At 39.1% G+C, this 21,971-nt stretch overlaps 1 protein-coding gene across 1 annotated transcript in view; it reads left to right on the forward strand.

Moving 5' to 3' along the window:
• The first annotated feature begins 2,417 nt into the window (after positions 1-2,417).
• The window catches only part of RARS1 (arginyl-tRNA synthetase 1), a 37,727-nt gene continuing 18,173 nt past the window's right edge, over positions 2,418-21,971 (forward strand). The window contains exons 1-11 of the mRNA XM_049874286.1: positions 2,418-2,506; positions 4,412-4,546; positions 8,441-8,629; positions 9,890-9,998; positions 11,057-11,157; positions 13,004-13,125; positions 14,466-14,586; positions 16,266-16,395; positions 17,484-17,588; positions 19,187-19,365; positions 19,954-20,063. Coding sequence (XP_049730243.1) covers positions 2,462-2,506; positions 4,412-4,546; positions 8,441-8,629; positions 9,890-9,998; positions 11,057-11,157; positions 13,004-13,125; positions 14,466-14,586; positions 16,266-16,395; positions 17,484-17,588; positions 19,187-19,365; positions 19,954-20,063 — 1,346 coding nt within the window. The 5' untranslated portion in view covers positions 2,418-2,461. The remainder of the gene's footprint in view (positions 2,507-4,411; positions 4,547-8,440; positions 8,630-9,889; positions 9,999-11,056; positions 11,158-13,003; positions 13,126-14,465; positions 14,587-16,265; positions 16,396-17,483; positions 17,589-19,186; positions 19,366-19,953; positions 20,064-21,971) is intronic.

The following is a 21,971-nucleotide window of genomic DNA, read 5'->3' on the forward strand; positions in this document are numbered from 1 at the left end:
CAAACTGCCGACCTTTCAGTTAGCAGCCAAGCACTTAACCATTGTGCCCCCCCCCCGCCCCGGGTTCCTTCACTGCTGCCCTCTACTCCTTATATCCAAGTGCAGACCCAGAAGGACAGAGAGAATGTTGACCTCAGGGCCTTCAACCTGGCCTTGGGGCTTGGGATGCAGCCTCCCTCTCTCCACCTAGAATGCCACACTCCATCTGGAACACCCTTCTCCATCCCAGATACAGCCCAAATACCACCTGTAGAAACAGTTCCAACTCACCACCCATCAGTCCGGTAATCACGTCCCCCTTGCAGTCACCACCACAAACCCATGTATATTTCCTCCCATTTCTTAAAGATTTTTTTTGTACTTGATTTCTCTCTTTAGACTAGAGTAGGGCAAGGGCTTTATCTAATTCATCTGTGTCCCCAGCGCCCAGTATTGAGCCTGGGGCCTGGTGACTGCTGAATGACTAAGTGAGTGGGTGAAGGAAGGAAGAAAGGTCAGGAGGGCTCTGGGGCTGAGCTAGGCTCTCCTCTGCTCTTTAAACCTAAGTCCCAAGGGTGCTCTTCCAAGCTGGGAGAGGTTGTGGGAAAGCTGCCACTCTCCAGGGCTCCCAAGCTTTTTATGGCTTCCTTCTGCCTGAGTTAGCCCCTGTTGCATTAGTGAGAGCCCAGGCTGGCATGACCCTGGGCCCAGACAGAGATGCTGACTGTTAGTAAGTAATGAGGCACAGGGGCCCTGGGGCCCTGGGTGGCCTCCCCACCAGCTCTCTGACAGCAGATGGGGGAAGGGGCAAAGAGAGGCTTTGAGGAGTGGGGAGAACCAGCTTCCTACTACAACAGGGCTTAGTCTCAGTCCCCCTTCTCTCCAGAGGAGTCACCTGCTGTGTAGGGAGTTCTCATTGTGCACAGGAAGATGAGAAAGGGGGCCTGCCCTGGCTCTGAGCCTCAGTATGGGTGGGTGGTGCTTATTTTTTTAATTCAGGATTTTGTTTTCAATTATTATGTAAGTAATTAATTAAAAAAAAAACCATTACCATGTGTATTAAGTAATTAATACACATGGTAAAAAATTCAAACACCACAGAAGGATATAAAATAAAAGGCACCTCACCCTCTGAAATCCACCAGCTTCTTGGAGTAATATATACATGTACATATATTGCAGGTTTGCAGCTTTGACGAATATATATTGAGAGCGCTTATGCAAGAAATAGCACGCCAGAAAATAATCCATCGCTACTATTTAAAATTGCGATAGGTATTTTTAGATGTCGTGCTGAGTTAATAATGTCCCCTAAAATTTTGTTTACCCAGATCTTACTTAGAAGTAGGGTCTTTGCAGATATAATTAGTCAAGTTAAGGTAAGGTTGTACTGGAGTAGGGTGGGTCCTAATTCAATGGCTAGTGTCCTTATAACAAGAGGGAAATTTGAACACAGGCACACAGAGAATACCGTGTGAAGGCGGCAGTGCGTTACAAGCTAAGAAGCATCAAGGATTCCCGATAACGACCAGAAGATAGGAGAGAGGTATGAAACAGATTCTCCCTCAGAGCCTCCAAAAAGGAACCGACATTTTCAACACCTTGATTTTGGACATCTAGCCTTCAGAACTGTGAGAGAATAAAATCCTGTTGTTTTAAGCCACAAAAATTTGTGGCAATTTGTTGCAGCTGTCATAGGAAACTAATACAAATTTCAACTTTTAAAAAAATCTACATTGGAGTCTGAATTTGTTTAATTCTTCTAAAAAATTCAAGCAAAAACATTTAGAGACCGCTGTGCAGGCCACTGGGAATACAGGGAAGAGTGAATGAGACAGTCAACATCCCCGCCCCTCAGAACGTACATTCCAGGTTAGCCGTTTATGATTTTAACTCAAACGTCACACGCTCAGAGAGGACTTCTCTGACTCAAGTGACTTTATCATATTACTTTCCTGGCAATTAAAATTATCTGAAATTGTTATTTACTTTTTTTATTGTCTGTTATATTTCTCCACTCCAGAATGTAGCCTCCAGGAGATGAGAGACCTTGTCTGTCTTGTCTTTTCTGTATCCCCAGCGCCTAGAAGAGTGTCTGGCATATTAATGTTCACAATAAATGCTCGTTGAATAAACGAATTGATTTTGTTACTTCCGTGCCCAGTTCACAGAGGGGCAAATTGAGGCTCAAGAGAGAGAGAATCTTTGTCCAAGCAGTCCAAGCACAAGGGAACTCTGATCTGATTCCTCTTTATTCTTCCCTTACCCAACAAGGGAATTCAAGGGCTACAGCCCCGGCTCCAGACAAGACAGACATTCCCGCTGGTTCTCCTCGCAGTGGCTCCAGGATTCCACCAGGGGGCAGCAGAGACGAAGCCACCTGGTGCCACCCAAACGGCGGGGCTAGAGGGGGTTTCCGCTTCCGGGCAGGACCAGCCGCTTCCGCTTCCTGCCACTTGGTCTGTGAGGCGCTAACAAGAGGATGGACGAGCAAGTGGCTCAGTGCTCAGCGCGGCTGCTGCAGCAGGTCAGGCCACTTGGGACGGTGGGGAAGCCGGGGAGGGAAGGGAACTGGCCTAGATTCTGGTCCGAGGAGCGTCGAGGGCGCCGGCAGCGAGGCGGGGACTGTCCTGGTCCCCTCAGACGTGGGCAGGGCTTCCTCGAGACCCGGGCCTGCGCTGGTTTGGAGGCGCACGCTCTCCCCGGAACCCAGTTTCCTCTTCTGACGGAGAAGGGAAGGGTGGGAGAGGAAGAGCTCATTATTCCGAGATCCGTGTGGTTGTGACTTGCAGCGAAGTGAAGGGTCCCGACCTCACCCAGACCTCCCCAATCCATTGTCTCCGATGGGCAGGAATCTGGTGTGCATATCTGTCCACAGCCCCGTTCCCTGTATATACACACACACACATTCTTAGGGGACGGAGGAGAGGGGGAGCTTGGTCAGTGGGATATCAGTAGACCTGGGTCCGGTTTGCAGCTCAGCCGTCGTTCTCTATATGACACTGAGCAAAAGAATTCCTAAAAAGCCGAGCAGGCTTCATCATCAGACAAATGGAAGTTTTCTGCCTTCAGTATTTATAGGGAGAGAACACTCGCAGCTAATAAAAAGTAGTAGATCCATTATCTTTTATGCCCTGGTGGGGAGAGGTGACAGAAAGGTAGTTTACAGTTGTTTTATATTGTGGGAGCTGCTTTAAACCAAAATCAGCAGTTTCAAAGTACAAATTAGCCAGGTGATTTGGCAAGTTCCTTAACTATTCAGAGTCACATATTCTTGTCAGCATGGAGATATAATTATCATTTCACTGGATTGTGATAAGAATTACTAAGAAATTTTCTTCAAAAAGTGTTTAATTAGATGAGTGTCTGAAACATGTTCATTTATGGCCACTTTTTCTGGCTGTTAAACATTCTGAAATTTCAGGTGAGGACTCTCCTTCTAAGTTTTGCAGTTGGGTTGGAAGTTTTATTTCCTGATGAACTGACATGTCGTTAATTTTAGGTATTAGAGTAAAAAGCCTAGTCTAGGACCTGAGACAATGGCAACAAAGAGGACAGGCAGAAATAGGGAAATCCTTTAGTCCCAGAAAAGCCAAAAGGCATGTACTAGAGCTATTTTGAATGTTGCAAAAGGCATTTGCTTTTTAAAAGATCCCAAGTCATAGAATTTGGGAATAAAACCCATTGCCATCATTTCCAACTCATAGTGGCCCTATAAGGACAGGGTAGAACTGCCCCATTGAGTTTCCAAAGCTGTAATCTTTACAGAAAGGAGTCCTGGTGGTGCAGGGGTTAAGCGCTGGGCTGCAAACCAAAAGGTTGGCGGTTCGAATCTACCAGCCTCTTCAGGGGGGAAAGATATGACAGTCTGCTTCTGTAAAGATTACAGCCTTGGAAATCCTATGGGGCAGTTTTACTCTGTCCCGTAAGGACTCTGTGAGTTGGAATCAACTCAACAGCAACAAGTTTGAATCTTTATGGAAGCAAATCACCACATCTCCCGTGGAGCCGCTGATGGGTTGGAACCACTGACCTTTCGGTTAGCAGCCAGATGTTTAACCACTGCACTGCCAGAGCTCCTTAAAAGCAGGTTGGTCACCCTTAAACTTAACTAGTACTCTAAATCAAAGTAGTTTTTGAGACAAGGAAGAAACCAGGAATGAGAGGTTTATCCCATTATATGCTTAGTGTTCCTATTTCTTTCCCCAACACATATACTTTTTTTTTTTTTTAATATCAAGGATAATACTCTGATTTCAGTAAAAACTTTGAAGGAAAAAAAATCACAGTATTTGAAAGGGAAAGTCCATCAGTCTTAACCACCTCTGCCATGCTCTGACAGAGAGGGGGAATAGGGCAATATAGTTTACGGTACAGTTTATGTCATGGAAGTCATTATATTGGACCGAAGAAAGTTACACTTCTTTCATAGGAGAAAGAGATTAAGTTTCTGACTGCTGAAATTGATCGGTTGAAAAACTGTGGCTGTTTAGAAGCTTCACCAGATTTGGAGCAATTGCGAGCAGAGAATTTAAAATTAAAATATCGACTGAATATTCTTCGAAGGGTGAGTACTCTGGGTTATTCTGCGATTTCCATCGTATATCTTTTAAAACCCTTGTCATTGAGAAGTCTGAAAGCGTACCCTGCAGAATTAGAAAAAAGCCAGTATTTTCTCTGCATTAGGCAGGTTTTATGACAGTTATTAGTTGGCTCATATAATGGAGAAGTTAATGTTGTCTGGGGCCCTTTGAAATGTTACCTCATACTGTTTGGCTAGTTTAGTAAGCTTTAGGCTTACCAAACAGTATAATTAATGGCATTGAAGCTGTTTTTAGAGTAGGATTCTAGTAGAGTTGAGACATTCTTTCACCAGCTTATGCTTGTGCCTTTTTAAATTATGTATTTTTTTAATTATTAAGTCATTACTTTTATTTTAAAGAAAATACTTTAAAATACACCTACATTCCTTCTCTGCCCTACGTTGTTTATTTTACAATCTTATTTTTATATTCGTTACATTTTCGCTTAATATTTCAAAATAAATATTTTTTTCGATGTAGCCTGTGCTGTATTTGTTACATAATGATCTCTTAATCTAAACTAGTATCACATTTTTGTCAAAAAAGTGCTTCGGTTGGTGTGTGGGTTATTTGGCCTGTCTTTCAGGTCTGCTAATGACACATCCCAGAGCGTGGCTTCACGCCCGTAATTGTTCTGTATACGTATACTGCTTTCGGCCAAGCTGTACTGGCATTATGACTTTATCCCAGAGTGACCTCATTCACTCATAGACTGCCTACCCATGAAATCTCTTTTATTACCTGTTTGTGATGGAAACCCTGGTGGCATAGTGGTTAAGAGCTACAGCTGCTAACCAAAAGGTCAGTAGTTCGAATCCACCAGGCACTTCTTGGAAATCCTGTGGGGCAGTTCTACTCTGTCCTGTAGGGTTGCTATGAGTTGGAATTGACTAAACAGCAATGGATTTTTTTAGCAGTTTTGTGATCTGCTGTGCTTGAAATAGCTTTGTCTTTGAGTCTTCTAGAATCATGAAATTCCCTTTTCATGGAATCTTCCCACGGGAATTTCACCTTTCTGATTACCTCATTCATTCTGCATTTGTTTCTACTTTTTTTTCTGTTATTTTATTTCAATTCAGCAAGTATTAAATGCCTAATACTTGCACGGAAGTCCCTGGGTGGGGTAATGGTTAACAGTTCAAGTCCACCCAGAGACATCTTTAAGAAAGGCCTGGTGATCTACTTTTGAAAAATCATCCATTGAAAACCCCCTGCAGCACAGTTCTACTCTGACACACAGGGGGCCGCCAGGAGTCGGATTCGGCTTGATGGCAGCTGTTTTTGTTTTTTAATATGTGCAAGAGCTATGAAGGAAAAGATACAAAAGGAAGTACAGTTTATTCTATTACACATGTGTCTGTAATGCCAGTTAGCCGTCACGTGTGATTGGTGAATAGGGGAATGCTGCCAATGTAACGTGAAAGGCACATTAATTCTTTCACGAATATTTTTGCCCCACTGAGTAACAGCCGCTGAACCCAAGGTCCACAACAAAAAAAAACAAAAACTAGAGCCACAAACACACCTGAAAACAAAGGATCCACAGAGGATTCAAGCCCTGTGTGTAATACCCATTCATCCCTACCTTCTTCGCCTGGCTCACTTTGGCCACATGCTTAACAGTGATGATTTTTTATTTTAATTAAAATTGTTATTGTGGTAGTGCTTTTGGTACAGAATCACATAGATTTTGAGTAGTCTTCAATCCTTTTTTTTTCTTTTTTTGCTCGGAAGGTGTGTTATTTTTAGAATGTAATTTTTTTTCATAATGTGAAGTTTTCTGAATGCTTAACAAGATACACCAGAGATATGCTGTATGTAATATTCTTTAACTTCGTGGAGGTTATCATTTTGGGGAAGAAAAGACTTCAGTATATAAAAGAAGTAGAGAAAAAGTGTTAAATTGATTATAATCAAATGTTAAATTGCGTGGTGCAAAAATCAAGCACAATGGATTTCATATGTGTATGTGGGTGAATACATGTATTCACCCACGTACGCACACACCTGTACCCTGTTCATTAAAATTACAGGGATTAAGATTTAGTATCATAGGTTTGTGGTCCTATGATTATATCTAAATAACTTTAGCATTTGCTGTTGGAGATCTCCAGATTGTGAAATGCAGTCTTCCCTTTTTTTGAGTATGTCACTACAGAGGGGAGTCAATTATTGACTGACTTTGTTTATGAAAAGAGTAAGAATTTTTTTTCAGCGTTTTAAGAGTATAATGCCTTTCATACAGCAGAGAGGGATGATGAGGGAGCAGAGAACTTGGGCTCTGTATCTCAGTAGACCTGAGTTTTTGAATCCTGACTTTGTCACTTAGTCTTTTTTACCTTTGGCATGTTTCTTAATCTAGCCCTCTTGAAAATGGTGATAATAGTAACAAACTCAATTTTGTTGATAATGTATATAAAACGCTTTGCTCGGTTCTTGATGCAGTCCTTACTCTAATATTAGCTTTCCTTGGTTGTTGCCATTAATACTACACATCACTGACGTTGTGGTTAACACCAAATTGTGGTTCGTGTAGGCAGTATTTTCATTTGTGTTCTGTAAAAAGCATGTAAGTGTTCATTCACCATTTCTCAATAACCTGCTACATGGCAGCTACTATGGTAGGTACCAGGGATATAACCATCATCTTAGTAATTTAGTGCTGCTGTAGCAGAAATAAAGTGGATGGCTTTAACAAAGAGAAATGTATTTTCTCACAGTCTAGCAGGCAGAAGTTCAAATTCAGGGCATCAGCTGCAGGGAAAGCTTTCTCTCTGTCGGCTCTGGAGGAAGATCTTTCTTGTCAATCTTCCCTGGGCTAGGAGCCTCTCAGCACAGGAACCCTGGGTCTAAAGGACGTGCTGTGCTCCTGATGCTTCTTTCTTGGTGGTATGAGGTCCCCAACTCTCTGCTTGCTTCCCTTTCCTTTTATTTCTTATAAGATAAAAGGTAGTGCAGGCTACACCCCAGGGAAATTCCTTTTACATTGGACCAGTGATGTGACCTTAGTAACGGTATTACAGGCCCACCCCAATCCTCTTTAACAAAAAAATTACAATCACAGAATAGAAGACAACCACACAATACGGGGAATCCTGGCCTAGCCAAATTGATACACATGTTTTTTGGAGGACATAATTCAGTCCATGTTTTTTCGCCATTTCTTGATAACCTACTACATGGCTGCTCCTATGGTAGGTGTCAGGGATAGAACCATGAGCGGGATACTTTCCCTGCATCCAGAAGTCTAGTGAGGAGACAAATAATTTTGAGATGATAAGTGCAATAGTAGGGGTAATTATAAGCCATGTTAAATGAATATGTTGCACTCCAAAGAAAATGAGAAACAGGAGGCAGGAGGAGGAGGAGAACAGGTAGTTAGGAGATTATCGAACAGTAAGATAAACTGTTTTTCTGATGTTTCTGTATTGATACTACCAGCGCTGCTCCCTTTCATGTCATGCCTTAAAGAGGTCAACGTTTTGATAGAATGTGTATTTGTTTCTGTCCATTGAGGTTTCCACCATTTGATATGAAGTTATTTAGGACTGATTTTATACTATTGTTTTCTCAGAGTTTGGAAAGAATATCTAAAAAGAAGATTCAGTCAGCCCTTTTTACTCCCTACTCAGTTTGTCTTCTGACAAAACAAACATAGAAAGAAGAAACTCAGGGCATTTCCCACGTACGTCGTAGATGCTGTGGGATGGACTTATTCTATGCAGTGTCTCAGCATATCCCAGATAAGAGCATTGCACTATGAGTGCATGTTATCTTTTGGTTCTTCTCAAGACATTTGGAGGCTTCTCAGAATATTTGAGAAAGTTTTGGGTGATTATGTAGCACTTTATTAACATATTTCCATTCTTTCCCTATAGAGTCTTCAAGCAGAAAGGAATAAACCAACTAAAAATATGATTAACATCAATAGCCGCCTACAAGAGGTCTTTGGTTGTGCCATTAAGGTGGCATATCCAGATTTGGAAAATCCACCTCTGATAGTCACACCAAGTCAACAGCCCAAGTTCGGAGACTATCAGTGTAACAGTGCTATGGGTATTTCTCAGGTGACGTATTATTATGTATCACTCTTGGTGATTAGATCTCATTAAGTATTATCATCATCATTACTATCATTATCATCGTATAAGTAATAGCAAACTGAATCCTCAGTGAAAAGGGCATTTTCAACAGTTCTGAAAAATTTGAGAGAAGGGGATGTATGCTTTTAATTAAAAAAACACAAATTTGAATTTTTAGTTAAGTTTTGCATGTATTCTCAATATAACGTTATAAAGTAATTACATATAATTGGAGCTAATTCGAGGTCTTAAATTTGCTCTATTACCCAAAGGTGTATGCTTCCCGTTTTTATTTTAAATTAAACATATAATTTCTAGGTGTCAGTGTAAAGATATGAGACTGTCTTATACCATCATCATCCTGTTCTTCTATTACTACAGATTTTTTACTCAAAACCTAGAGTTACCTTTTCACAATAAAATCAGACAAGTTTGAGCAATTGAGGGCAATAGTTGGGATTCAAACCACTCCCTAAGTTTCAGTACTTCCCTCGTGTGTTCGGGATCACTGTGTCTTATTGGTGAGTGTCAGAAGGTCAGCGATTAAAAGCTAGCCATCTATCAGGTGGCATGCCTGGCAAATATTTGATGCCACTGTGGTGTTTTTGAGGTGGTGCTTACATCTTTCATTTGCACTCAAAAGATTTCTCCATTTTTAATAGGAACATTGTCTCATGTATTAGTGGTTAATTGCCTCTGGCTTGGGTGTTTTGATTTTCTTTCCTTTGCTGAATAGAAGAGAGTTAACCTAAAAGAGTCTGGATTTTTTCCTGAGTAATTTTATGTGTCTTCATTAGGGTTAGGTATTAAGAGAGTGCAGTTTATCACCCCTGCTTCTGTAGAGATTCCGTCTGTGGAAGCCCTGTGGGGCAGTTCTCCTCTGTCCTGTAGGCTGCTATGAGTCAGAGTCAGCTCCACAGCAACAGGTATTTAGCATCCAGATTTGAAATTGCAGCTTCAATGACTTGAAAGTAAGAAATGTAGATGTGCCAAACCAGGCTTCGTAACTGTAGGTTTGGTTATGCCTTAATAAAACAAAAGTGTGTATGCCACAACCCGTTTTGAAATGGAGATCATGGATTTAGCACTTTGGTCTTCCTCTTGGCACTCTTGATACTTAAATTTGTGCATTATAGGATGGTTGGACGTCTCTGCTTCTGCCTTTTGATGGCTTTGTCAGTTGTGCATTTCCCAGGAATTTGCTAAAACCTATTGTGTAATGAATTCTTTTACCTTGTATTGTAGATGCTCAGAACCAAGGAACAGAAAGTTAACCCAAGAGAAATTGCTGAAAACATTACCAAGCACCTTCCACCCAATGAGTGTATTGAAAAAGTTGAAATTGCTGGCCCTGGTATGTTATACTTCTGATGTAGTTGTACTGATGGCTAGTTCCTTTTTGAAATTTAAACAACAAAAAACAATTTTTTTTTTTTAAATATCAATGCAGGGTAAAAACTTGTATACAGATAGTCCCCAGCTTATGACATGTTTGAGTTACAGCAAACTGCACTTAAAACCGTCCATTTTCTTTTTTTCTCGTACATCTTACATTAGTGTTATGTACCATATACAGTGTCGCAGCTCATAATTTGCTGAAGATATCACTTTCAGATGTTCACTCACATATGTTCGCCGTTATCATTTACTGATCAAAACACTGCCATGTGGCAGGCTGTGGCCGGGTCTACAGTGAAGTTTGTTGGTGTAGGGTGTCCTAGCAGATAGAAAGTTGGGCAGTGTTCAACTCAAATGACATACAACAACTGAACTGTGCACGCACCCAACAGCCATTAAGACTTTGAGTTCATTGTTACAACACTGATGCTGACAAAAGATTGGATTTATAAAGATGCTGGTAATAAAAGGTAATAATAGTGAAAACTGAAAAAGGGATTCAACTTACATCAAACCTATTTATAAGAGGGTCATCGGAACGGAGCCCCGTCACAAGTCAGGGGCTACCTGTACTGAACAAGATGTTGAAAGCACCTTGGGTTGTGAGTTAGGAAACTGAAGTTTTAGTCTAGACTTAGCTACCATTTAGCTTCCTGATCTTGGTGAGTTGCTTTGCCTCCCCGTGATTCAGTTTTTTCATTAGCAAGAATGGATGGATAATGGCAGGTAAATCTCTGGCAAAGGGGCCCCCTATTTTCTCGTAAGAGGCAAACATCATTTGCTGAGAGTGAAGGGGCCCTGAATTAAGTAGGAAGTTTTCAGGAGAATGGTGAGGTTTGAAATGGATGCCGAAATAGGGAGCTTACAGAAGGGCTGAAGTCAAGGCCCCAAGTGGTATTGGAATCGTGGAGAATTTTGCCAGAGCCAGATCAGCGCTCTGGAGACAGCTGTGAAATTGAGAAAGACATTTAAAATGAGGCTGCCTGATGTTTTCTCTCATCTGCTGTCCATTAGGTTTTATTAATGTCCACTTAAGGAAGGATTTTGTATCAGAACAGTTGACCAGTCTCCTGGTGAATGGAGTTCAGCTACCTGCTCTTGGAGAGAATAAAAAGGTATGGGTACAACCTTCTATTGAAATATTAATACTTTAGAACTGTGTGGAAAGTCCTGTAACTGGGAATGCCTTTCACTTTTTATATCGAGGTTTTATCATTAATGTGTGAAATTATGACCATAACTGAAATGTAGCCTTTCTCTTGGGTCTTGTTAGGATTTTTTTTTTATAAAGGCACTTGAAAAGCCAACTGATATTTATGAAGTAACACCGAAATAGATAATTTGTATAAGTGAACTTGATTCTTTTTCAGTTAATGTAGTAGTAGATTCATCAGGAAATCTAACACAGTTGAATTACAACCCAAGCTAATTTTTGTCTGAGTTGTTATGTTATTAAAGAGTGTGCTTGTCTGCTGGTGGGAATGTAAAATGGTACAACCACTTTGGAAATCTATCTGGCGTTATCTTAAACAGAAATAGAACTACCATACAACCCAGAAATCCCACTCCTCGGAATATACCCTAGAGAAACAAGAGCCTTCACACAAACAGATATATGCACACCCATGTTTATTGCAGCTCTGTTTACAATAGCAAAAAGCTGGAAGCAACCAAGGTGTCCATCAACGGATGAATGGGTAAATAAATTGTGGTATATTCACACAATGGAATACTACGCATCGATAAAGAACAGTGACGAATCTGTGAAACATTTCATGACATGGAGGCACCTGGAAGGCATTATGATGAGCGAAATTAGTCAGAGGCAGAAGGACAAATATTGTATAAGACCACTATTATAAGATCTTGAGAAATAGTAAAAACTGAGAGGAACACATACTTTTGTGGTTACGAGGGGGGGAGGGAGGGAGGGAGGGAGAGGGTTTTTTATTGATTAATTAGTAGATAAGAACTGCTTTAGGTAAAGGGAAGGACAACACTCAATACATGGAAGGTCAGCTCAATTGGACTGGACCAAAAGCAAAGAGGTTTCCGGGATAAAATGAATGCTTCAAAGGTCAGCGGAGCAAGGGCGGGGGTTTGGGGACCATGGTTTAAGGGGACTTCTAAGTCAATTGGCAGAATAATTCTATTATGAAAACATTCTGCATTCCACTTTGAAATGTGGCGTCTGGGGTCTTAAATGCTAACAAGCAGCCATCTAAGATGCATCAATTGGTCTCAACCCACCTGGATCAAAGGAGCATGAAGAACACCAAGGTCACATGACAACTAAGAGCCCAAGAGACAGAAAGGGCCACATGAACCAGAGACCTGCATCATCCTGAGACCAGAAGAACTAGTTGGTGCCCGGCCACAATCGATGACTGCCCTGTCAGGGAGCACAACAGAGAACTCCTGAGGGAGCAGGAGATCAGTGGGATGCAGACCCCAAATTCTCATAAAAAGACCATACTTAATGGTCTGACTGAGACTAGAGGAATCCCGGCGGCCATGGTCCCCAGACCTTCTGTTGGCACAGGACAGGAACCATCCCCGAAGACAACTTATCAGACATGAAAGGGACTGCACAGTGGGTGGGAGAGAGATGCTGATGAAGAGTGAGCTAATTATATCAGGTGGACACTTGAGACTGTGTTGGCATCTCATGCCTGGAGGGGGGATGGGAGGATAGAGAGAGTGGGAAGCTGGCAAAATTGTCACAAAAGGAGAGACTGGAAGGGCGGACTCATTAGGGGGAGAGCAAGTGGGAGTACGGAGTAAGATGTACGTAAACTTATATGTGACAGACTGACTGGATTTGTAAACGTTCACTTGAAGCTCAATAAAAGTTAATAGAAAAAAAAACAGGATGATATCATAAATAAAAAAAGGATGTGCTTGTATTAGAATAAAATGTTATCCCCTTTTCAAAATCTCTTTTTTTATTGTCTGTCCCAGGTTGTAGTTGACTTTTCATCTCCCAACATAGCTAAAGAGATGCACGTGGGCCACCTCAGGTCAACTATCATAGGAGAGAGCATGTGCCGCCTCTTCGAATTCGCAGGCTATAGCGTGCTCAGGTATGCGCTCGGCTTTGTCCAGAGGTTTCTGTAGACAGTGAAGGGTCTCATTTGAGCGAATATCCCTCAGTGGTTCCTGAGCTTGGTTCTGTTTCATAATCACCTGTAAACTTTTTTAAATAAATCATATCCTGGGCCCCTCCTTTGAACTAATGATTTTTCAGATTCTGTGAGGGTGGAAGAGGGAAAAAGCTCTCCCATTTATTCCACAAATATTTATTGAATGCCTCCTGTATACCAAGAGCTTTGATTCTAATAGGGGCAGAAGTAGGCAAGAAGAATATTATGTTGGGCTTTGTAGGTCATGATTGGAAATTGCGATTTTATTCTCACTGTAATGGGAAGCCTTCGAAAGCTTTAATTAGGGGAGCAGTGTGATCTAATGAAAGATTACTCTGGCTGCTGTGAATAAGCTAGGCAAAGAAGGGAAACTCTTGTAATAAGTTAGGAGGCTCTCGTAATCATCCATTTCACAAATCATCTGGTGGTTTGGGATGAGATAAAGAGGGATGAGAAGTGGTTGGATTGACGCATATTTTGAAAAATTTTGTCCATGGATATTTGGAAACTACTGATCTAAATTCACCAAGATAATTGATTGAAAAGTTAAATTTCCATAAAATTGTAGTAATGACGACATTGGCTTCAGCTTTAGCTACACAGTGAACAGATCACGGTTCATTGATAGGAACGTCATTCATTCAGCAAATCCTGGCTGCCTGCTACATGCAGCCGCTGTTCGTGGGCTCTTGCTAAACATAACAGACATAGTCTTTGCCTGTCATTTGAAGCTTGCAAACTAATTGTGGAAACAATGAAGTAAACAACTTATTACTGAATGTAATATTTAAAAAAAGAAAAAACCCATTGCCATTGAGTTGATTCCAACTCACAGTGACCCTATAGGCAGGGTAGAATTGCCCCATAGGGCTTCCGAGGCTGTAAATCTTTATTTATGAAACCAGATTGCCACATCTTCTGCAGAGGAGCTGGTAGGTTTAAACTGCCAACTTTTCAGTTAGCAGCCAAGGGCTTCAACCACTGTGCCACCAGGGCTCCTAAATGTGATATACTAGCACTTAAATGTTAATGATTCCTAACCAAACCTACTGCTGTCGAGTCGATTCCGACTCATAGCGACCCTGTAGGACAGGGTAGAACTGCCCCATAGAGTTTCCAAGGAGTGCCTGGCGGATTCAAACTGCTGACCTTTTGGTTAGCAGCCGTAGCACTTAACCAGTATACCACCAGGGTTTCCTGGTGATTCCTGGTGGAATATAATTCTTCTCGTTTAAACATGTTTATCATTTTTTAAATGATTTTATGTTCTCTGTTACTAGGTTAAACCACATTGGAGATTGGGGAACACAGTTTGGCATGCTCATCGCTCACCTGCAAGATAAATTTCCAGATTATCTAACAGTTTCACCTCCTATTGGGGATCTTCAGGCCTTTTATAGGGTGTGATACCATTTATTATTATCTTAATTGTATGTTTACCATTCGTCATAATTATTTTCCTTAAGGAGCTTAAAATGGGATTTAAGGCTACTATGGGGTTAAAGTTGCTAATCTTCTGAAGGCTTTTGTTCCACCCATATCCTGTTCTCCTGACATAAATGACACTCTTGAATTTAAATTACTTAATAAATGTATAAACTTTGCTCACGTACACTGGCTTAGCCATAACGAGACTGAATCACACAGATGAAAATAAAGGCCATTTCGTTGAATTAACCTCTTTGGAAAACTGAGTTAGCTTTTATTACGAGACCCATTCTATTTGAGTGTATATAGGAGCAGCCATCACACCACTCCCTCACACACACACACGTGCACTTACATCTTCTGTGGTTATTAATGTATGCTAAAAATTCAGTTCTGTGACATTACCTATCGTTACGTGGAGTTAGGAATTTGTTAATTAAAATGTGTTTTTTATTTAATTTTTTTATTTTAAGTATTTTGGAAACGTTAATGTGAGAATAGTTTTTTAAAAGATAAATTTACACATAATCCACAATTTTAAATGTTGTTAGCTTTTTTTGACTCCTTAACTTACCACTCACCAACATTTATTAAATCACTTGTGGTTTTTTATTTTAGTATTGTGCTTATTTGACATTTTATTATAAACTTTTTCATGTTGCTGCGTAGCATGACTATACATTGTGTTGTTGGATTGGTATACCAAAGTAGTTTACATTAATTCTCTTTGCTGAATTTTTTTTCCCCAAATTTTATCTCTTCAGTAATAGATATATTACTGAATATGTAGGTACATATTTTATAGGTTTTTTCCCTTAAGATTATTTTCTCGTGACAGATAGCATTCCAGGAATAGGATTATTGTAAGAGTAAACTTTTGTGGGTTTTTTTTTTTTTTCTTTTGGTTTGTTTTTGTCTTGGTATTTTCTAAGGAAAGTTGACAACCAATTAAGTGTTCACTGACGTTAGATTGGCAAAATAGTGTTGTGATCATCCATTTGAATTCTGAATTCTGTGCTTTGAATATAATGAGGCAGATCTATTAATGCAAGAAAATGTTTATAATACATTATTAATTTAAAGAAAAGATATACCAGTGTTTGTTAAAATACATCTATGTGTACTTTTTTAAAATTATGTCTGGAATTATGCATTAAAATATTATCATTGGTTAGTTGGTAGTAAAAAAAAATAGTGTGGGATTAACAATGATTTTTTTTTAACATGCAATAAACGTATTGTTTTCAAAATAGAAATAATGAAAACAATTTTCTTTTAATTAAAAAAAAAATTACTCATCTGGGACCATATTTGGAGTGGAGCACCCAAAAAATTATCTGTACCTGTTAGCTACTCTTTATTACACTCCTTGAACACAAAAGTACTTGAAGTAGCCATTTGTGAATTGGAAAAGTGGAGAGGGGACTATGGTGAAATTTTTGTATTTTCAAGAAAAATGATTTCACAGAAATAATAGTATGTTTTTTGGCACAGTCATTTGTAACGTCGTTCTTAACTTTGAGTACTGAGGTAGAGCACTTGTTCTGGTGTTCTATGTTTTCACTTTCTTTTCCAAGAAATGATATTCTTCCCCTACCTCTGGAAATACAAAGTTGGACCTTTTTATAAACCTGACTTTTTTTAAAACACAGGAATCCAAAAAGAGGTTTGATACAGAGGAAGAGTTTAAGAGACGAGCATATCAGTGTGTGGTTCTGCTTCAGAGTAAAAATCCAGATATCATAAAAGCTTGGAAGCTCATCTGTGATGTTTCCCGCCAAGGTGAGTTTCTGGACTTTGTTCCCATAAAACCAAAACCAAACCCATTGCTGTCAAGTCGATTCCAACTCATAGCGACCCTATAGCACAGAGTAGAATTGCCCCATGGGGTTTCCAAGGAATGCCTGGTAGATTCAAACTGCCAGCCTTTGGGTTAGCTGCCAAGCTCTTAACCACTGACCCACCGGGGCTCCTTGTTCCCATAGCAGTAGCAAACACGATTGCATATACCTTCGTAGAGTCATTATTTGACCTCGAATGACATTTCTAAACTTTTAAGTGTTAGGAAATAGATTTTTTTTCCTTAAAATATTTTTCTAAAACTGAAACAACTAGTAAGGAAGTTTAGTAAGACATGGGGGTGCAAGATTTAACTTTCTGGCAAGTCAGCAAAAATTAATTAGAAAATAGAATTGAACAGAAAAGATCCTATTTGTAAAACAGAGTATCAAGAAATGTGTAAAACCAAAATGAACAGAAATATACAACAGGAGATAATAGAACGTTCAATGGAGTGTCATTCCACATTCCCTTGTTCTGTAAGTTCATTTATAGTTTAAAGACAGTTTCAAAATTCGCAAACTTGACAAAGTCACTTTAAAGAATAAATGGATAAACTAATCAGTAGATCTTTGAAAAGAAGACTGATTTGCAGCACTAGGTATTGAAATGTTTTATAATGCTACAGTACGTAATGCTAGACAGACAGGTAAATGGTACAGATTAGGAAAAACTTAAGAAATTTTAGTAAATATTTGATCCTCAAATAGAAAGAGCTTTTTTCTCTCATTTACGTTTTTTAAAGTTACAGAAGTACATACTCCTTGTAGAAAAAAAATGTAGGCAGGAAAAAATTAAAGAAAAATTATCTACAGTCCCACTCACTGACAATATTTGTGGTGTGTATCTTTCATATTTTCCAAACATAGAGTTTGTATGTAATGACTCTATATCATGCTTTTTATGTAATTAATTTCCTTCCTTCCAAATGTCCCAATTAACTAAATAATTGGCTTTTAATGTAGGATGCATATTTCCTGTTTGTTTAAATTCTAATACATTTTCTTTATTTGGTCAAAATTTTTCCCTAGAGTTTAATAAAATCTATAATGCGTTGGACATCTCTTTAATAGAGAGGGGAGAATCCTTCTATCAAGATAGGATGAATGATGTTGTAAAGGAATTTGAAGATAAAGGTAGGCATTATTGCTTTTTTTTTTTTTTTTTTTACTTTTTGTTATTGAAATTTTTAAACAGACAAAAGTGGAAAGAATAGTGACCCCAGCTCCACGTACTCATCATCCAGCTTCAACAGTTATGAGTTCTAGGCTACCCTATTCATCTATACCTTCCCATACACACTGCTTACATCCTATAATTTCATCTGTAACTTCTCGCATACCTATCTCTAAAATATCAGCACACATACACCAACCACGGTACCATCATCACACTAAAAATATTGGTAATAATTTCTTAATATCAAATAGAATTCAAATTTCCCAAGTTGATTCATAATTTTTTTAATTGTTAACTTGTTTAAAGTCCGCATATTACATTTGCTTGCTATATATCTTTTAAGTTTTTGTAAATCCATAGGTTTCCCCCTCCCTTTTTTCCCTCTTTTATTATTGAAGAAACTGGGCCATTTCCCTATAGAATTTTCCATAGAGTTTCGTTTAATATAATCATCTGTTTTCTGAACAAGTTTGATTAGTTTCCGGCTTGTGTTTTATTTTGTTTGTTTTACTCTGTTTATTTGCAAGAAGGCAAACAGTGTCTGGTCGGCTGTTTTTTTGTGATATTAAGCTGAATTAGTGGGCCCAGGTGTTGTCATCCTTATATATCCATAAAGTTAAGTTCCCCTTCAGATTTTCCCCTAGTGGTTTTAGCAGCTATCGATGTTCATTACTTGATCCATTATTTCATTAGAGGCCAGAAAATGGTAGTGTTCCGTCATTTCCTTCTCTGTTTGTTAACCTGGAATTCTCCTATGCAGAACGTCACATAATTATTTTGGTTATCCTGAGGTACAGTTCATATGAGACATGCGGTGTAAATGCTTGATTCTTTTCTATTATTAGTCAGTCTTTGGAATAATAAGTTAGTTTCCTGGTATCTGACAAGTGAGTTGTTTGACTTCAGCATTATTATGAACTCATGGGTTTTAATAAATTTTTTAATCAACTGCCTTTATTATTTTCAGTGCTCAAATTGGCCCATTTTTGGCCAATGATAGCCCCCTCAAATTTGCAGTCCTGTTTTTTTCCCCTTGACCCCTACAGCCTTTGATAGTTCCTTGTTTTCTGGTGTACAGTATTCCAGGCTCACTTTGTACAGTTTCTGCTTTAGCCATTTCTCCACTTCGCACTCAAATGCTAAATCCTGCCATGTTTGTTCCTGGAACCCTGTAGTTTTTAATTTCTTTTTAGTACAGTGTACAAAGCAGCTATAAAATTGCATCTTAGAGGAAGGTTATGGCTCCAGCTTAAAAGCAATCCACAGATTTCCATGTTCTGGGTCTGCAAGCAGGTGGCTCCAGTGATGTGTTAGGAGTGCAGGGGCAAAGGTGTGGTATTAGCCCAGAAAGCTGCCGGGATATCTGGGTAGGCCCAGAAAACACCCAGGTACCCCCAGCAACCTTGACAGCCATTTTCCAAGGCTCGTAGTAGGTCGTGGTGATTAAAAAAAAAGTTGTGATTTTTATCGGCTCTAATAGATACCCTAGAATGACTAAGCATATATATGTCTTCAGGGTTCTCTTAACATTTTTAATATTTTTTTTTTCCCCTAGGATTTGTACAAGTAGATGATGGCAGAAAGATTGTGTTTGTCCCAGGGTATTCTGTACCATTAACCATAGTAAAATCAGATGGAGGTTATACCTATGATACATCTGACCTGGCTGCAATTAAACAAAGACTATTAGAGGAAAAAGCAGACATGATTATATATGTGGTGGACAATGGACAAGTGAGTTTGTAGATTTGTATATGTTCATAAATTGTCTGATTGGAGGCCAGACACTGTGGTGGGGTTGGTGGCATTTGGCACTGGGAAAGTGTAAATTTCTCCCAAAGCCCAAGATTTAGAAGAATGAACAGGGTTTGGACTCAGGCAAATTGGACACTTCCCAGCTTGGGGTCGTAAGCTGGAAAAGGTTACTTCTCTGAACCTCAGTGACCATTCCCTATCTGATAGGGTTGTTGTCACACCTAAAATTTAATTCAAATTATTGCATGTGATCCTGGCCTTAATTCAGTTTTTTTTCACATTTAAATGCTTTACATTCAATAATATTTTAATATTACTTAGCCATTTAATCAGCATGCTTCTTAAACTCTGTGGCATCTTTGAACATAGACATTGTGATAACAGCCTTGCTTTTACTGTTTCCCATATGTAGGGACTAAAAGAGCTTTTATAATTATAATTGCCTCACAAGATTGGTGAATGATTTAAATTTTATAAACCTTTATTCCTAAGCACAAACAGAGCCTTAAATCAGTTTTTATTATTAGAAAATCTAGCAAGTGACTTTATTTTTCTTTTCCTTTGTAGTCCATGCACTTCCAGACAATATTTGCTGCTGCTCAGATGATTGGTTGGTATGACCCTAAAGTGACTCGTGTGTCCCATGCTGGATTTGGTGTGGTACTGGGGGAAGACAAGTAAGTCTGGAAAACCTGAAAATGTCAATGATATACCAGCCTCCCAGATTTCTTTGGGAGAATCCATGTTTCATTTGATACAATACTAGAAATGAGAAAGTTCTTAATTTTCTTTAGTCTTAAATATGCGATAATGGTGAGCCCCACTGAGCTGTTTTGTGCTGTGTCTCATCACTACCAAGAGAATAGCCCATTACGGAAATTTGTACAAAAGCTGGATGAAAGCCAGACTGTAAGCTTAACAGATTATAAGGGGTTTCCATTTCCACAGATCTGAATCATAAAATCTGTAACAGTACCTCCTCAGGTTTCAGACAAAATATTCAAGAATTTTTTTCAAGCGTTATGTAAATGTCTTTGTTTTTTTATTCACAGTTGGAAAACCTGGTCAAAGGGTTAAAGTTCATTGAGGTTCCAGTTGAGGTTTATGCTTTCAACACACCTAAAGATTTTAATCTTCCTCTCAAATATATTAAGTTTATTGAGGCCTACATACTGATACCCATGCTTTCAGTTTCTCTAGTTTCCAATCATTTCTTATTTTCTGCTCCATATTTATAAAATAAAAATGTAAGTATAATCAAATATTTATATACAGTATTCATCAATTCAAAGGCAAACCTTTTTTTCACATTTGAATGCCTTACATTCAGTAGTATTTTAGGATTATTTAGGTATTTAATTAGCATGCCTCTTAAACTCTGTGGCATTTTGGATTTGGTGACAAGGCCCAAATGTTATCATCATACAACGGTTGTAGAGCTTCTTAAAGAACGTTGTCTATCCATAAAGTCCTCCATCAGACTTTCCCCTAGTAAGAAAAGCATAAAAGCCAATGCACAAAAGCCCTAATTTAAATATACAAGGCAGATTAGCTGTGGTATGGTATAATTTTAGATACACATTATCTGGAGGTCAGAGATCTCATTACACATACGTTTCCTCATTATAATATGTGACTCTTTCATGGAGTAGCAGTTTTTTTGAATCAAAAGACATGCTGGGGGAGGTGGGGCCAAGGTGGAGGAGTAGTAAGACGTTTCCGGTGAACCTTCTTACAACAAAGAACCAAAAAACCAAGTGAAACGATTACAGTTATGACAAGCTAGAAGCCCGGAACAGGCAGTACGCCCAGCAGGGCAAGGAACGCACAGATAAAACAGTTCAAGAAATTAAAATGGTTATTCAATAACATAATGAAAAATTTAATAAGCTGCAAGAATCCATAGAAGGACAGCAGTCAGAAATTCAGAAGGTTAACAATGAAATTGCAGAATTAGATAACTCAGTAGGTCAGAGGAGCAGAATTGAGCAAGTGGAGGGCAGAATTGGTGAGATTGAAGATAAAGCACTTGGCACCAATATATTCGAAGAAAAATCAGATAAAAGAATTTTTGGAAAATGAAGAAACCCTAAGAATCATGTGGGACTCTATCAAGAGAAATAACCTACAAGTGGTTGGAGTACCAGAACAGGGAGGGATAACAGAAAATACAGAGAGAATTCTTGAAGATTTATTGGCAGAAAACTTCCCTGATGTTGTGAAAGATGAGAAGATGTCTACCCAAGATGCTCATTGAATTCCACATAAGGTAGATACTAAAAGAAAGTCACCAAGACATAATCAAACTTGCCAAAACCAAAGATAAAAGAGAGAATTTTAAGAGCAGATAGGCATAAATGAAAAGTCACCTACAAAGGAGAGCCAGTAAGAACAGGCTCGGACTACTTAGCAGAAACTATGCAGGCAAGAAGCCAATGGGATGACTTATATAAAGCATTGAAGGAAAAAAATTGCCAGCCAAGAATCATACATCGAGCAAAATTGTCTCTCAAATATGAGGGCGAAATTAGGACATTTCCAGATAAACAGAAGTTTACAGAATTCTTAAAAACCAAACCAAAACC

Source organism: Elephas maximus, chromosome 2, assembly GCF_024166365.1.
Source record: "Elephas maximus indicus isolate mEleMax1 chromosome 2, mEleMax1 primary haplotype, whole genome shotgun sequence".
NCBI classification, from domain to species: domain Eukaryota; kingdom Metazoa; phylum Chordata; class Mammalia; order Proboscidea; family Elephantidae; genus Elephas; species Elephas maximus.